Here is an 18,333-nt window from a genome sequence, read left to right as displayed (position 1 = left end):
TAAATTTGATAAAATAAATTTGAAACAATGACATTCGTTAGATCCATCGCAAGGGTGATAGGTTGAACTCAATCTATTCTTAGATAATTATTTTTTAATTATATAAATATTGTTGAATATAATATATTATGTATTAGAATCAATTTTAGATTGCTTCAAGATTGTATAAGCAACTGATGATAATATTCATCTAAACTTATAAGTCTAACTTTAATGTGAATGTGCAAAAACTCAAGTAATACAACAAAAATTTTGGTCAAACTAATAATAAATAATGAAAACGGATTAAAGATGAGTTTATTTTTTTAAGTTCGAGAACCAAATTCCTTTACGTTTACCTTTTTCAGTTACCGAAGTTTTTCATTAAATGATTTTGATTTATACAATCGTGTTGTGAAAATTCATCTCAATTGATGTCACATTCTCAATTGAGATTTCTGGCATACTCAACCAATCAAGATGACAAGATCTAACTGGCATACTACCTATTAACTAGAAGACAAAGCCTTGAGATAAAATCTAACTTCTACAACTGTTCTTCTTCATTTTCTGAATCGAGCTAGTGTGAAAACTGAGTGGGGTGCAATAACAAAGTGTTGCACCTTGGGCACATTGAGCCTTGATGATCGTATTGGCGATGAGATCGTGCTCTGACATCGGAAGTGCTCGTTGTCTGAGTTGACAAGGCGGTGATGTGCGAGCGTAGATATGGATGCTTCTTTGTTTGAGATGTTGGACATCCAGGTGCTCGGAGAACTTCTGCTCTTTATTAGATAATGTTGATAAACATTCTTTGTATTCTTGCTCACACTCATATCTTTTTTAGAAATTCTCTATTTTATATCAGCTTATTACAACATTCATATTTGATCTTCTTGATGTTCCATAATGTTTTTTGGAAATACCGATGTACTTTTTTCTTAACTATAGTCGCACTGAATGATTTTATCCTTCATATTCAGTGACTATTGTAATGGCCCAATTCGACGATTGTCCTCATTATACCAACATGAGTCCTTCTAGTGTGCTTATCTCCTAACTCACACACTCTCTATGAAACTTCTCAAGATGTCATCTATCTCAGTATTTTTTAAGTCAAACAAATTTAACTTTTGAGTTTTTAAGTTATACGCACACAAAAAAGAATATGTATCTAGTTGATATAACTAATATCTATCAAATCATTTATGTCTCTAATTCTGGTGTATGATCAGTTCACTTATACTCCTCATCATCTTGTCATTGGTGTTATTCTCATCTTTCATATATTAACCACTCATATTATGTACACACATATATCACCCTGGGAAATGCATACCAATATATTGCCCTAAGATATTCGACTTCAAGTGTGTCATGCTCACCAGCTTCTATTTAGTTCGTCATCAAACCACGTCGTACTATGAAAGATCGGTATTTGGTATCATTATGTCACGCCTTATACCTATTGTACAGTCGCATAGGCGTGGACTTGAGCTTGGGGCGTTAAAACTATATTGTCATTGAATTAGTTAATTGGTTTTGGCTTGTTAACTTGTTGCTTGGAACCAATGACTTGTCTAGAACTAATAATTTATTTGTCAGCTATTTGTTTACATCAAATAACATACGCTTATCAAAACAGATTCTTTGTCAAATTTCGACGAGTCACATATCCAAAGTCGATTAGGATGCAGGTATTTTGAGTTTTTATATTAGTTTCAATTTTTTAATTAAAAAAGTTTTTTTATTTATTTTTTAATAATAATAATCTAAAACAATACCACAGATCCCAATAGAATTTGTTTTCTTGAAATCAACATCCTTGAATGATTTATTACCAAGTGTTGTGCCCGTGTTCCTTAAATATCTTTCGACGAGCTACCATGAAATGAATTTTGGCATTTATATAAATAATCTTTTATTATTATTATTATTATTATTATTATTATTATTATTATTATTATTATTATTATTATTATTATTATTTATCCTTCCTTTGAACCCTTTCTACATAAACACAAAAAACAAAAATAAAAAACAAAAAAACATAGGAACAAATTCCTGATTAAAATCTGAAGTTTTATATATATATATATATATATATATATATATATATATATATATATATATATATATATATATATAGAGAAAAGTTTTAAAAATAATATTAATAAAAAAGTTAATAAAAGTAAAAATAATGATGAACAATAACAATAACAATAACAATAACAATGATAGATCTCATCATCATCGTCATTATTAATATTATTGTAATATAATGAATTGATTTTTTTTCATATTAAATTGGCCAAATATTAAATTAATTCATACTTAAACATTCATAATTTATTAATGTACTATTTCTAATATAAATAAATACTTATCAAAATAAATCAAATTGAAAAATCATCTCATCAAAATATTTATGACTTTAATAATTATCGTAAACTGACATTAATTTTTATGATAAACAAATTTACACGTCAAGCCCAAAATTAAATTAAGATAGAGAAAATAGTAGAATAGTGGTATTTTAGGATTTTTAAATGATTTAAGGCTAAATTATAAAATTATAAATAAGTATGAATATTTTTTAAAATAGGGGTTTTAATACGTACAACAAAGGCAAAAACTTGTGTGAGACAGTCTCACGAGTTGTATTTTGTGAGACGGATATCTTATTTGAGCCATCCATGAAAAAATATTAATTTTTATGCTAAAAGTATTACTTTTTATTGTGAATGTCGGTAGGGTTGACTCGTCTTACAGATAAAAATTCGTGAGACCATCTCACATGTAATAGATACCGCTGATAGGGACAACACTAAACTTTCATTCAGCTATATATAATTGTCCACATTGGAAGAAAATTCCGACGTAATCTTTCTTATGTATAACTTTGTATAGTAGGCTATATGCATATTAAAGTGAACCATGTCAAAGTCAAGTGAGTGTGAGGGAGGTGCAACACACCGATCAGACACGAATCCATGCTCGAGATCGTGGTCAAAATCGAGCCACACTTGCGCACGATTCATGCACACGAAGGACATGTAGATGTCATACATATGCTTCGTCGCAAAGAGCGATGAGGAGCCTTTCACTATATGACATGGAATTGACTGCAAGGAGAGATGAGGAGCCATTCGCACAAATGTTTTTTCCCTCCTCTTTTTTTATACCAAAGAATTAAATTCTCCATCCAAATGTTTTAAGTCAAACATTTGCCGTTTTACCAAATATTATAGCTGATGACAACTGTGCAAATGCTCGATCCTACGATCTTTAAAATGAACAGTCCAAGAATGTGAAATCCCGAATTTCTAATGTTTCATCAGCTTATAATAAACTGGTCAAATTAAAATAAAAGAACCTCTCTCCATCGTTCTAAATTCCAGCAGGAACAAAGCATGACAAATGTAAGGAAGCTATCTTCCTCAGCCGTCTACTTTATGTCCCCCTTCTGATTTTGTTACATGATGGATGTTCTTGAAGGTCTTTTACTCACTGAACAAAACACATGACGTTGTTGCATGTCCCCATTTGTTACTAACAATGATGCTCACGAGAAATTTATCACTAGTACAGATGCATGTTTCAAAATTGTCCCGAGCCTGAAATAACAAATAAAATCGTCAGGAGGGGGCTAGGAGGTGTCCTGGCGTAGCCCCTCCGACGCTCAAGTCAGAGACTGATGATATATGGAGGGAGCAGCTAAGGGTGCTGCTGAAAACGATATAGTGACTCGAATGAATTAACACTCAAACCTGGTATTTATAAGAAAATACCTGGGCCCTTGATGAGTCTGTCTTCCATTTGGGATAGAGATGAGCCAGAGGTAATGAGCTCATCCATGGAGTATCAATATATATATATTTAAAAGTTACATAAATCCATAAATTTATAGAAAGTAATTATTTAAATCAATTCTAGAAATTTTATGATAAATATTATATAATATTTTGGTATATCATCTCAATTTGTTTTTTTGGTAAGAAACGAGGGAGAGAAATTTCGAACTCGAGATATTATCTAAAATTTGAAAGAAATATGCCACTAAACTCGTGTTTTTATTCAAGTTAATGTTACGTATTTGAAATCATTTAATCCAAATACAATTTAATAGTATTTCAAATTGATTACATCTATTTGGATATTTATTAAACTCCATAAATCTTAAATTCCTCAATCATTTTGAAGTTATTCAATGATTTTATTTGGGTAAAAAACTTCAAAGAGTTGATATTCCGGTGAGCCCATGATCGAAATAGAATTTGAAATATGAGAGCTAAAGAAAATTCACAATCATGAATTTGAAAAATCTTTCAAACAATTGATTGTATTTTTGGATTAAGATTTTGAAATCCAAATTCGCCAAATCCTTTAATCCATTGCTAAATGAAATTTTATGCTACACAAATAATTATCATGAGGGCCAATTATACTAAAGTTTTACTTGCTATCATTACAAAAAAAAAAAAATATCTTAAATTTCAAAGCAAAGAAACCATAAACTGAACTTAACCGTAAACCAGTTTTTTTAAATACGGACATAAATATTTAAATCGAAATTTATATGGTTCGATTTCAGATTATATATTTTAAATTAACCAGACTGGCTGAAAAAACAAAAAATTAAGTATAATAATGATTTTATTTATATTTTGATTTAGATTATATATTTTATGAAATGATATTCAGTGATTTAAAAATATTTTTATTATATTTAGTTGATTATTATTTATTTAATTTATTTAGACTTTATACTTAAAGGTTTTACCAACCAAAAAAGTAACTACATCGATATTATACTATATTTTAAAATATATTTTAATTAAAAATTTAAATAATTATCAAAATTGAATCGAAATAACCGAACTTTTTTGGTTGAAAACCTAACCGAAGCGTAAGAAAATAGTTTAGATATTGGATGATGTATTTTTAAAATCAAAAATAAAAAATATCAAAATTAATTGTATAATTCAAACCGAACCGACCGATAAACACCCTACAATCATGATCATTAATAACTTCTTTTCACGTTAATTAGAGTATAATTCCCACATTTAGATCAATCATGACTATTGACATTGCGGTGATGGTAATAACTCAAAAATATAACATCACAAAAACTCTTGTAAGACCACTTTACATATCAACTTCATGAGATAGACCTTCAATTCAAGTCGACCCAATCCATGAAATTTATTATTTTTTATATCCAAAATATTATTTTTTACAGCAAAAATATCAATTTTTTTTAGTTATGTTATGAAAAATATTGTGCAAGAAAAGTATTCGACCAATAAAAATATTATTTTTTATGTCAAAAATAGTATTTTTCACTACAAAATTATCATTTTTTATTTATGTTATCAAGAAATATCAAGTAATATATGCTTTTTGAACTACCTTTTATGTCAATAATACATTTTTCATTACAAAGACTAAACCGACAAATCTCACAAATATAGATCGAAGTATAAATATGAACCAAACTGATAATCTTGCAAATATAAATCCATTATTATGAATCGCATCGAATCGAATCGAATGAACCACAAAAAAACCAACCATATATGATTTATATCTCAAAATTTTAAATAAGTCAATCAACAAATATATATTTAAAAGTTGCCAGTTGTGTGGATGTGATGAAAAGGCAGTACGAATAAATGAATCCAGGTGTGTCGGGCCAGGACAAAGCACACGTGTCCAACCCGAAATTTCTCTTATCGACCAAGCTTTTTGGCAGTTGGATCAAGCTGTAACCCTTGCTCCCCACGTGATACATGCTACCTAATTATCCCTCCATTGATTATAATGCATATATATATATATGGTTATCCATGAAAAATTATTACTTTTTATGCTAAGAGTATTACTTTTTATTGTGAATATCCGTAGGGTTGACTCGTCTCATAGTAGATTCACTAAAATAGATTAGTAAAATAGAAACATATGTTAATAAAATTTGCAACATATCTATAACTACCGTATTCATATTTTTTATTTATATATATATATATATATATATATATATATATATATGAGTAGGTTTATAAAGAAACGGTCTCACGAATCTTTATCTGTGAGACGGTTTAACTCTACTGATGAGATATCTGTCAAAATAATATTTTCATGGATTACCCAAATAAAAGATCCGTCTCATAAAATACGACCCGTGAGACCGTCTCACACAAGTTTTTGTATATATATTTATTTATTTATTATCATTTATCAAATACACACGTATAGATAGCGATTACGAGTTCTTACACACAGATACGATTATTTATGCATATTTTATTTTTATTAATTTAAGTATTTTAGTAATTTCTGAAAAAAGATAATAAAAAATATGAATACGGTAGTTATAGATATGTTGCAAATTTTATTAACATATGTTTCTATTTTACTAATCTATTTTAGTGAATCTACTATGAGACGAGTCAACCCTACGGATATTCACAATAAAAAGTAATACTCTTAGCATAAAAAGTAATAATTTTTCATGGATAACCCAAATAAGAGATCCGTATCACAAATACGACCCGTGAGACCGTCTCACACAAATTTTTGCCAAACTATACACGAGTTAAGCAGTTATTAGTTTAGAGTTATCTCCTCTTATTTTCGATCTCCATCTCAGTAACAAAGTTTGATTTTAAAAAAATACCAAAAAAGCTGAAAATTAGTGTTAGAAAGATACGTCATGTTTATAACGGTTTTAACTGATTTGATATAAAATTAATTCTTTTAAATTTAAAGATAAAAATAAAAATAACAAAAAAATATGTGGAACTGTTAAGCTAATTTTTCAAAAATTGTAATATAAAATATTATTAATATTTATTTTTTAATAGAAAAAGAAATAAAAATAACAGATTTAACATTTACTTTATATAGATTTTTTTAGAGTAATTTTTTTACATAGATCTAATAAACTTATGAGCATACAAATTTATTTTGAATCTTATCAAAATCTTAATGAAATTAAAAGGATTATATCATTTCTCGGGTTTTTATTAAAATTAATCTAATTTTAAAAAAAAATTTCAAAAATAATTTAAAAAAAAAAACCATTTCAAAACTACCCCAATCCGCGCTTACGGAGCGCGGACGCTGCACACGTGGATCAGCGTCCGCGCTCCGTAAGCACGGACGCTGGTCTATGTCAGCATCAGATAATATTAGCGACGGAAAATATAATAAAACCGTTGCTAATTTGCGACGGTTTACTAAACCGTCGCTAATAATAGCGACGGTTTATAATCAGTCGCTGTAATGGAATCTGCCACGGTTTCAAAAACCGTCGCTCATTTAGCAAAGGTTTTAACCGTCGCTAAATGCCTAAAACCGTCGCTAAATGCGCATAATTTAATCAGACGAAAAAAAAGACAAGAAATAGGGGTGTTCATCGGTCGATTTTTTTCTCTATCTGCACTATGCACTAGGCGTGTTCATCGGTCGGTTCGGTTTTAAAAATATATGATCCGATACCCGAATCATTTTTCTTCATATTGGTTCGGTTTTCTACCAAAACGGTTCGGTCGGTTAATTCGATTTTGATATAATTATTTAAATTAATAATATAAATATATTGTAAAATATAATATGTTAACTTTCTACATGTTTTCTTAGTAAAATCTTTAAATATAAGGTCTAAATTAATTAAGAAAACAACAATCAACTAAAAATTGCTCAAAATAGTTCTTCATTCACTAAATATCATATCAAAATATATAAAATAAATAAAAATATAAAAAAATTATTAATTTAATGAAATTTCGATTTTTTCGGTTTTGACATATATAATCCGAAATCGACCAAATAAACTTTGGTTTAATATTTAGATCTGAATTTCAAAATTCGATTTTCGGTTCGGTTCGGTGTTCGGTTTCTTCGGTTTGGATTTTCGTTTTTAACCGAAGTTTGAACACCCATAATCTTCACTACAAAAAAATGGCTTTTCGCAGCGTGCAAATTCTCTTCCCGCAGCGTATATTGCACGCTACAAAGTTGCAGGCCGTTGAAAGTTCAAGATTATCCGCAGCGTATATGTGCACGCTGTTGATACAATTATGTGTAGAGTGCGTAGAGGTAGGTATCTCGAAATTAAAGTGTGCGTCATAACAACAAACAAGTTGAAATTGTCACATCGATAATATTGGATCGTCGATCGGGATTATAATGAGATTAATATAATGAGGACATGGATCGTGGGCTTGCAAGAGTATAAGCCCATCATGCAAATTTATTAAAGTTGAAATTTATTAAAATTCTAATTTATTAAAGTTTTCATTTAGCGACGGTTATGGCGACGGATTATAAACCGTCGCGTGTATTAGCGACGGTGTAGCGACGGTTTTTGAAACCGTCGCAAATTAGCGACGATTTTGTTATATTTTCCGTCGCTAATATTATCTGATGCTGACATAGACCAGCGTCCGTGCTTACGGAGCGCGGACGCTGATCCACGTGTGCAGCGTCCGCGCTCCGTAAGCGCGGATTGGGGTAGTTTTGAAATGGTTTTTTTTTTTAAATTATTTTTGAAAAAATTTTTTAAAATTAGATTAATTTTAATAAAAACCCATCATTTCTCATTAAAACATTATTATAAAAAAATAATATAAAATATTTTATTTATACAAGGAATTTTTTAGTATAATATGCACGCACCACAAGCTAGATCTACTCGTGTGTGTATAAATAATACACGCGTACATTTATGATATAAATCTCCACTTATAATTGATAACGCGCATATGTATACATATACACAAACTTTTGTAGAACCGTTTCAACCTTCACCAGTCAATTTAGTGATATAGGTCTCCGATCCGAACCAACTCATTAAAAAAAAATTAACTTTTATGCCAAAAATATTATTTTTCATGATAGTAATGAGTCATATCGATCCGTCTCACAAAAGATTTACTCATATATCTATTAGTAGATCTCTTGTGAGACGATCTCACAAATCTTTATATGTGATACGGGTCAACAATATCGATATTCACAATAAAAATTAATATTTTTAGCATAAAAAATAATATTCTTTCATGAATTATTCAAATAAGAGATATATATCATAAAATACGACCCGTGAGATCGTTTCATACGAATTTTTGCAATATATCTAAATATATGTTATGTACATTTGCGCGCTGGCAATTATAAGTGGACATTGGGCTTGTCTCATTTGGAAGAGAAAATAAAAGATACATTGGAATGCGTCTAACCATGTGACGGTTATATTTGACTGTTTCCAACGGTTATGGTTTAACTGATTTGAACTAAAATCATTTTTTTAATGTAAAGATTAAAATAAAAATAACAAACCAAACAATTAGTTTATAAAATATTATTAAAATTTACATTTAATGTAAAAAAATAATAATTAATTTACTTATTATTAAGTGTGGTCAAAAACATGAATTATTTTTCCACAATGTTGTATTTAGAAACTTATCTGTTTCATAAGTCAGTAATGTGAGAAGAAAGATTACTTTTTTATTTTAAAAAAATTTGGTTCTCACGGTTTAACCGGCCCCGTTTCGTATTCTAGGTGGGACGGGTCCGAAATATTTAACCGAGATGAGACGAGTAATGGATAAAAAAAAATTTCATGGGGAGTGTCTCGAGTTTAACCATACCCACTCTATACCCGACCCATTGACATCTCTATCCATAAAGTTCCCGTTTATTATTTATAGGAATTGGAACTGAACCGTAAGTACAGGGTTCCGATTCCGGTTTTGCAACCAACATGAAACAAGGCTTCGATTTCTGATAAACGAATCCGATCTTAGTTCTACGGTTCCTGGTAACTATGGTCGGGTCTAGGCAAGAGGCTCTTCCTTGCACTCATTGGGCCATTTGCACTGAAATCACTGAATTTGTGGAGACAAATCGGACCCATCGAGACTAGATTATGACCGCATAAGCCAACGGCCACTTTTTTTTAAAAAAACACCACATATTAAATTGCTAATTCGAGTTTTGAACAATGATGTACTTACACAATCATTTTCGGCTTTAAAACGACAAAATGTCGAGTGAACGGTCAGTTCGTCCCATGGCTCCATTCTTCTTCGGGTCCGTGACACAATGCTAGGAATGAGCGGACAGCAGAACCGGGGATCACATCCTTCAGTCGAGTACCATAGTCTTTAGCATCAGCGGGAGGCTGAACAACATCTTTACACTCGTTTGATTCGAGCTTCGGAATGAGAAAGACTGATCGGATGATGGCACTGAGATCAGAATATAGTGAGGGTGGCAAAGTGCAGATCAAATCATGCGTATCATGAAAATTCTTGACTTTGTAGGTCCACCAGGAAGAACCTGTCTTTACGCGAGGGTCTATGGATTTGCAAGGGATTCCAAGTTCCTTCAGCGTTGGTAGATAGGATAGATACTCCGCATGAGGGTAGGCTGATTTCTTTCGTCCTTCATGTTCGACGCCTTCTGGATAGGTAGGCGCATAAACAAAATTGGTTAGCAGGCTGCAAGTTTCAAAAACTCCAAGTTCTTGGATTGCAAGTGCAAAAGGAAGAGGTAGCTCCACATCTTTGGTATATGCCGGTGCAGAGGCATATCGGGAGGCATGCTTGCCATAAGCTTTGAAGATGCTTCTCAGCTTGGCGTAAATTGCTGACATACAAATTTCAACAGTTACAGGCACAATATCATCAATTTCGGATTCAATATCAACTTGCCGAAGCATAGCTTGAGATTGATACTTCACAATTAATGCAAACTTAAGACAAGTTGCAAAACAGTGATGTAAGTAAGTAACGTCGATTTCAAAAGTTTTGAGCTCGAGTTTCTTCTTTCCAACTGGACGGCGATAATTATCGCCAACTTCACGTCGGTCTTTAAGATGTCGCACGTAAAGGGGAATCAGCTCTAAAGACGTGCGCTTTTGTGCGCTTTTGTTCGCAGAAAAGCAAATCTGACGCGTCGAGATTTTGGGCTGACGGCGCGCTGGATTCTCCCTTTTGAGTTTTGTCAGACACAACTAAAGCCATAACAGTTTCTGTAGTAGAGGTTTTGGCGATCTTTTGTGGCCGCGGGGTTTCAACTTCGGGTCGTTCCATGACGTGTAACTTAGCGGTAGCTGGTAAATTAAGAAATCTTTAACCTCAAGATGACAATAACGATCTTTCCTCGGATCATTATCAGCAAAGAGTAGATAATATAATCCATTGTATAGTTTCATGGAAAAGTTTGGTATCAATCAACATTTTGAATGAGCAGTGGTGATAAAAAAAATATCAATCCCAAATTTCCTTCATTTATCTCAATCAGAGAAACAAATTGAGAGCTACACGAAATTGACTTAAGATCAATCACTCTTACCCTCTTGAGAACCAATTTCTTGAAGGTAATGTTCTGCATCTAAAGCTGCCATGCAACCTGTAAAAAATGTAGCAGAAAGGAATTATCGTTTTTAGATCAATCGGAAAATGATGAATCTTAGTCAAATGTGGAAAAAAAATCTTCTTTAAACTCCTTTCGGGTGAATAAGTGGGTGATCACTTCCCTGATACCGGAAGTTATTGTACAGAGAGAACATATCACATGTACAGTTCCTCTGGTCATATTTCCAACATTTTTCTCCTATTAAGTCCTCTCAATATATTTCCATACCTCAGATATGTAATTGCCCACCAACATGGGCTAAAATCAACATTCTGACAGATAGTAGACAGATTTAAAAAGTTCTGAAATGGAGGGAATATTCTTTTTCAGAGGGAAAGTTGCGGATCCCTACTACAGTTAGAATCTGGACATACCTGGAAATTGGATGAAGCATATTGCCAAAGCTTAGAAAAGGGGATGGTTTTTCAGAAAACCTCAGGTTTCTAGAGTTTATTCATAATTTGGTTATCATGATTGCAAAGAAGACACATACTTAATTTTTACGAAGTTAGAAAAATGGTATTTATGTCTAAGCTCTACGCCCGGTCGCGAGCATTCTAAACATGTTCAGCTATCTGTTACTTCGTCCTTACGGAAGATCTGGAGTATGCAGCCCCGTGGTAAACCGAGGTAGAGCCTTGGCCCTCGCTCCCGTCATCAGAAAATTTTTGGTGCCCAATCCCAAATAAAAGTAAAAAGTTTTATCTTTATGCTAAAATAATATATGGTTCTTCAATTTACATGAGATCCTAATTTCTTGAAAACATTTGTTAAGAAAAATTCATGCGCATTGAACTAATGAATGTTATTCCACCCAGCATTATACAATACATATAATTAAATTATCCAGAGTAAATGCATCTATATATCTTTCCCAAATTACTCACAGTCGTACGGAAAAGAAAATGGCAGGACCAGCAGTTTGTTTAATTCCAGAGTTAAATGGTAACAATCTCAGTCTATCATCATAAAAGTCAGACCTTTTTTTATTATTATTGTTTATTTATTTTTTAAATCCTGGTTAAGAAAGGTCAAGGTTTCATTGTAGAAAACAACTCTTTATCAGTTGTCCTTATCATGAAAAGGCCACTGTTTAGCTCAACAAATAAAGACCAAATTTCCATTTTAAAAACAGCTATTTGGCGGAACCCATTGTTATCTTATGCTATACTTGCATTCATCAACTGCAAAAATAAATTCTTGGGAAAACTGAATGAATTTTTTAAAACCATCAAGATTTAGAAGATGCAATAGTTAGAATGATTCTCACAATGGTCGTCTTAGCAACTGGTGCAAATTTTTCATCATAGTTGAGACCATATTCTTGTTTATTGCCAAGAGCAACCAATCGAGTTTTGTATCTATCTAAGGGGCCATCAGACTTGAATTTCACAGTATAGACCACTCACTACCAATTGGCCCAACATTTGGAGGACAAGAAACAATCTCCCAAGTATTATTTTGCTCGAGTGCTTTAAGTTCTGCTTACATTGCTTTCTGCCATCACTCGTGTTCCATAGCCTGTCTATACAAGTGGGAATAGAAAAAGATAACAAAGTAGTAGACATAGCAACAGGGGTTGAAAAACCATACCAATCAGGAGGTTTGTGAGTTCTAGAGCTTTTTCGGAGAAGCAGTGGATCATTGGAAATGGGTGGGACAAGATCAGATGCCGCAGGATGATTGGGAGGAACCTCAGTGGGACATGTAAGATGATCAGATACGGAAGCAGTGCGTTGACGATAAACATAACCAGCTTGAAATCTTTGTACTGTTGTTGGCGACTCAAGAAATTGAGGCAAAACAGATAGAGGAGACTCTAAATAAAGCCCATGTTGCTCTCAAAAAGGACTGATTTTTTTTGAAAAAATACACTCCTAGAAACACGAGCTCAACGGGCATAAGGATCATAGCAAAGAAACCTTTTTTTAGTTCCAGCATATCCTAAGAAAGCACACTTAACAGTAGAAAGCTTATTTCTCTCATGTGCAGTAAGGTTACCAAAGCAAACACATTCAAAAATACAAATTGGAATAATTTGGTGCATGCCCAAACAAGCGAGAGTAGGGAGAATCATTATTCAAATTGGGAGATGGCAATCGAATATCGATTGATCAAATAGAGTGGGACAATCTTTGATGTGGTATTGGAGTAGAATTTTAGCTTTCTGCTCCATGACAGCCAGTGTAATGAGCCGTTCTTCTTCCCTGAGAAGCTCTCCTACACAAATATCCAATAAAGGAACTGGATCTCTGGTCATCAGGTTGGATCTGATTACTTCAAACTCTCCCTTTAACTTCATTAAAAACTGGCCACGCTTGCTAGTCTCATGTACTTTGTGGACAACAATAAGTCCTTCAGGAGGTACATTTGCATACACAATATCAGTGTACTCAGCCCAAAGATTCTCAAAGTTAGAATAAAACTCCTGGATTGACATGTTGACTGAGTTGTCCCACCTCGAGTTCCAAATGAAACATTCGTGCTGCGTTGCTTTGGTTATAAACTTTCTTCAAGTAATCCACATTACTTTAGAAGTCTTACTTGAGATTGAGAAGTATGGAGGGGTCCACACTCCCAAGGATTCAAGACATGATTTGAGCGTCCTTCACATCTCATTTTACATATTCTTTCTCCTTCTCGCTATTAGGTGCAGGATTTGTGCCATCGATATGACCCCATAATTCTTTTCCCTTAACAAAGATCTGAAATTGGAAAATCCAGACAAAATAATTTTTGCCATTAAATCGAAGAAGAAAATGTTCTGATTGTTCCAAAGACATGATCCAACCAGAAACAAGAATTTAGAGATCGAGTCCAAGAAAACACCAAGATCTCAGAGCTAGAAAAGGAACTAGACACAAGATGAATTGATCTCAAAGTTTCGTCTCTGATACCATGACATTTTAAGCGAACGATTCAGGAAAAAATGTTATGTTTCTATTTACTAAGAAAATTACAACACATAGACATATAAAAAAAACAGATCCCTTAATCCTAGACCTACTGTAGGAAGAAATACAGCATAATTACAGTAAGAATATATACAACAATATAATGGAAATCTTAAAGAGGAAATCAATGGACTAAAGAAGGAAATAATATATTGACATATATTGACGAGTAGGTATCTTGTGAGACGGTCTCACGAATATGTGAGACGAGTCAACCCTACTGATATTCACAATAAAAAGTAATACTCTTAGCATAAAAAGTAATACTTTTTCATGGATGATCCAAATAAGAGATTCGTCTCATAAAATACGATCAGTGAGATCGTCTCACACAAGTTTTTGCCTATATTGACAGTCAAAGGAATAAACAACACAAAATTTTTAAGAATTATCATCTGTTGAAGCATGTCATGAGAGACAAGTCTTGGGCTGTAACTAGCGCTGGTGGAATCAAACTAAAATGAAGTATTCACAGAACAATAAAGATTAATTAAATGTAAATTCTACAACTCGATTCATCAAGGTTTTTTTAGATCACCAGGTACAATCCAATTCAAGGCTGGAGCCCAATGTATTCTCTGAGAAAAAATCTTATTTTCGATCACTTTTCATCATCATTCCCTACTTGAGAAAATGCCTCACACCTAGAAACACAAGTCTGACTCCAGAAATCCTACTATCAATGTCCTCCTGTTCTTTCATTTGAAAACTAACCAACCAAAACTACACATATCTTTGCTAGGAAGGAATTCCAAAGCTTTCAAATCAACTAACGAAGACTCATAAACCCATTCAAGAAAGGAATTTGAATGAGATATTGTTCACCATAGCAAACATCCCACATAAATTGGAGATTTTCACTGGAAATCTCAATTTTACAAGAACTTACCTCTATTTCCCCTGTACTTTCACATTTTACCTACCAAAAAAGCTACTTCATGCCGTTGAAATCTAAAACAGATCCACACATATAAGCATCTTTTTTTTAACACGCCTTTCTTTGGACAAGCTTTCCTTCCCTGATGGGGATTTGCAAAAATGCAATCTAAACCACAATGCATCAATCCGATTATTGCTTTCTTCAGTTTGCTTGTTTATCTATTTAGATGTTTTAATTCACATTCGTAAAATAACCAACAGATAGAATACAAAATCTAAGCGTACAAACACAAGCAACGCGAAAAAACATAATCATCATGGATCATAAATTCATAATTGTAAAATAGAAACAAACAACGCAAATTAACACTGAATATTGACTGACCGGTGCCAGCAGCAGTGATGGCCTGCCTGTATTTCTTGTCCTGAACATCACCAGCAGCAAAAACCCCTTTAACACTGGTTAGTGTGGTGCCAGGCTTCGTGATCACATAACCATCAGAATCCAATTCCAGTTGTCCGTCCAAGAACTTGGTCGCAGGTTCATGCCCAATTGCAAAAAACAAACCCGACACCTTCAAATCCAAAACCTCCCCACTCCCCGCATTCTCCACCTTCAAACCTCCCAATGTCCTATCCCCATATGCCTCAGCCACTGACGAATTCCACAACACTTCGATTTTTGGATTCGACAATGCTCTGTTTTGCATTATCTTTGACGCCCGAAATTCACTTCTTCGATGTATGATGTAAACCTTAGAACCATATTTGGTCAAAAAATTGGCTTCTTCCATAGCAGAGTCCCCCCCACCAATGACCGCAAGTCGTTTATTACGAAATATAGGGGCTGCCCCGTCGCAAACAGCGCAGGCTGATATGCCCCGGTTCCAAAAGGTATCGGAACCTGGGAAGTTGAGGCGTTTCGCAACCGCGCCTGTGGAAATAACGACCAAATCAGCTAGCACAATCTTCTGATCAGAAAATATTTTGAATGGCGAGGCAGATAAATCCACCTTAAATACAGTTTCGGTGAAGATTTGAGTACCGAAGCGGAGGGATTGGGCTCGGCAGCGTTCCATGAGATCACCACCCCCAAGCCCATCAGGAAAACCGGGGAAATTCTCCACTTTGGAGGTTGTGGTGAGATGACCACCGGGAGCGATGTCGTTGGCCATCCAGCCTTCGAAGAGAATAGGTTTGAGCTCAGCTCGGGCGGCGTAAATCGCGGCAGTGTGGGCAGCTGGGCCGCTACCAATGATGCAGAGGCGTGTTTTCAGAGTCCGCAGATCGCTTTCCATAGCGGTGATCTCGGGAGCGGCGGCGGTAGTGGTGGTGAGGGTGGCGAGGCCAAATTGGTTGCGAGCGGACTTCAGAACATTTAAAAGCTTCGGGAAAAAGTTTGTAGCTCATTGGTGACTAAGCCTTCTCCAAGCTCGTTGCACTATCCTAGCGTAACACTAACTTCAAAATAATATAATTTATATATCAAATATAAAATTCATCTCCAACCCATCAACTCTAAATTCAACACTAAAAGAAATATTCTTGAAATATTCTCTAATATTTTATTTACTATAACTAATATTCATTTCACAAAATAAATGTAACATATTAATTAAAAATACATTAATATTATATTAAATTTCATTTGTTACTGAATTATTAATAGTAGTTATTCATTTATATAGATAATAATATGCGATTATAAAATTTAAATAAAAATTTGAAATTTGAAATTTATTATTTTAAATAGTGAAATATATTAAATACAATTGAAAAACTAAAAAATATATAACTATAATTGGTATTTTAAATATATGTATAACATCAATCATCGAATCAATTAATTGAAATTATAATATTATAATCGAATAATGAAATGCACCACCGGGTTTTATAATGAATTATAAGACATACCACTAGCTTTCAACTAAATTATACATTAAATTACAACCATCACAAGAAGCATTAAAAATACTAAAATAAAGCTTATGAAATAGAAATGAAACACAAATATCGAACTTCTAACTAACTGAATGACTATATAAATCCCACAAATGGTCGATTAGTGCATCACGTAGTGAGAAATGAGCCTCTTTATCTTTAATTTTTTTAAATCGAGCAAGAAATTGTTGAAATCTTATGTTTTGATTTGTAACAATTTCCACATTCAGAGGCGGTGATTCCATCGCATCTTGGATTGGTGTATCCAAGTCTCGTTCATCCTCGATAATCATATTATGCATTATAATACATGCGGTCATTATGTCTTGTAGGTGTCTCTTCTGCCAAGCACGTGCCGGAGATGCTACAATCGCAAATCGTGATTGAAGAACTCCAAACGCTCGTTCAACATCTTTTCTACAAGACTCTTGTTTCATTGCAAAATATTTTTTTTTTCGGACCGCGTGGATCATGAATTGTTTGCACAAGAGTTGACCATTTCGGATATATGCCATCGGCTAAGTAATATCCTTGATGATACTCTTTTCCACCAATAAAGTAATGTGCCGGAGGAGCTATACCTTGTGCAAGATTTGAAAATAGATTTGATGCCTCAAGAACATTAATGTCATTATTAGATCCTGGCATGCCAAAAAATGCATGCCATATCCAAAGATCATAATCAGCGACTGCTTCCAAGATAATTGTCGGAGATCCACTACGGCCTGCATTAGATTAGATTTCATTCAATCACAACCGTACGATCTTTATCTTTTATCCAAGAAATCAAATCAAACTTACACACAGTTCGATTAGATTACATTGAATCACAACCGTCGATTTTTATCTTCTAATATTATTCATTCTATAAATATATATCACATCATTCATTAACATTCACCACTACAATTTTCTATCTAAGATATATCACTTATCACCAACCATATTTCCACTACAATGGCTTCCAGTGCACGAAGTGCTTCTTATTCCTATCAAGAAGATATACATCTCTGTCATGTTTATCTTGATATTTCCCAAGATCCTATCAAAGGCATAAATCAATCTCGAAACCAATTTTGGACTCGTGTCGAGGAAAGCTACAACAATTCCAGGACATCCCATATGACTGAAGTACGTAACAAAA

The 18,333-nt window shown here is 33.3% G+C and overlaps 1 protein-coding gene across 5 annotated transcripts; it reads right to left on the bottom strand.

Moving 5' to 3' along the window:
- Positions 1–9,923: 9,923 nt before the first annotated feature.
- LOC140805829 (thioredoxin reductase 2-like) lies at positions 9,924–16,543 on the bottom strand. 5 transcript variants are annotated; one of them, XM_073162150.1, is made up of 4 exons: positions 16,291–16,543; positions 15,631–16,179; positions 11,350–11,406; positions 9,940–10,641 (listed from the first exon to the last, which is right to left on the bottom strand). In XM_073162150.1, the coding sequence occupies exons 1-4, from the start codon at positions 16,541–16,543 to the stop codon at positions 10,052–10,054; spliced, it is 1,449 nt and encodes a 482-aa protein (XP_073018251.1). In that variant the 3' UTR covers positions 9,940–10,051. The 5 variants fall into 5 exon arrangements, 4 of the variants coding, with proteins under 4 accessions (XP_073018254.1, XP_073018251.1, XP_073018252.1 ...); XR_012112352.1 differs by lacking the exon at positions 9,940–10,641 and adding exons at positions 11,026–11,107; positions 13,006–14,117 and having other exon boundaries at positions 15,631–16,543; XM_073162153.1 differs by lacking the exons at positions 15,631–16,179; positions 16,291–16,543 and adding an exon at positions 13,006–14,111 and having other exon boundaries at positions 9,924–10,641.
- Positions 16,544–18,333: the final 1,790 nt, after the last annotated feature.

This window comes from Primulina eburnea, chromosome 11 (genome assembly GCF_022965805.1).
Source record: "Primulina eburnea isolate SZY01 chromosome 11, ASM2296580v1, whole genome shotgun sequence".
NCBI lineage: Eukaryota > Viridiplantae > Streptophyta > Magnoliopsida > Lamiales > Gesneriaceae > Primulina > Primulina eburnea.
Note: the sequence above shows the minus strand (reverse complement) of the source record. Positions and strands in the feature narration are given on the sequence as shown.

Coding starts and splice junctions, on each gene's coding strand:
- LOC140805829 (XM_073162150.1), bottom strand. CDS start 16,543: ATGGAAAGCGATCTGCGGACTCTGAAAACACGCCTCTGCATCATTGGT. Junction 11,407..15,630: donor CATCACTGCTGCTGGCACCG/GTCAGTCAATAT, acceptor CATTTTTTACAG/GTTGCATGGCAGCTTTAGAT. Junction 10,642..11,349: donor AGAAATTGGTTCTCAAGAGG/GTAAGAGTGATT, acceptor TTTGTATGTCAG/CAATTTACGCCAAGCTGAGA.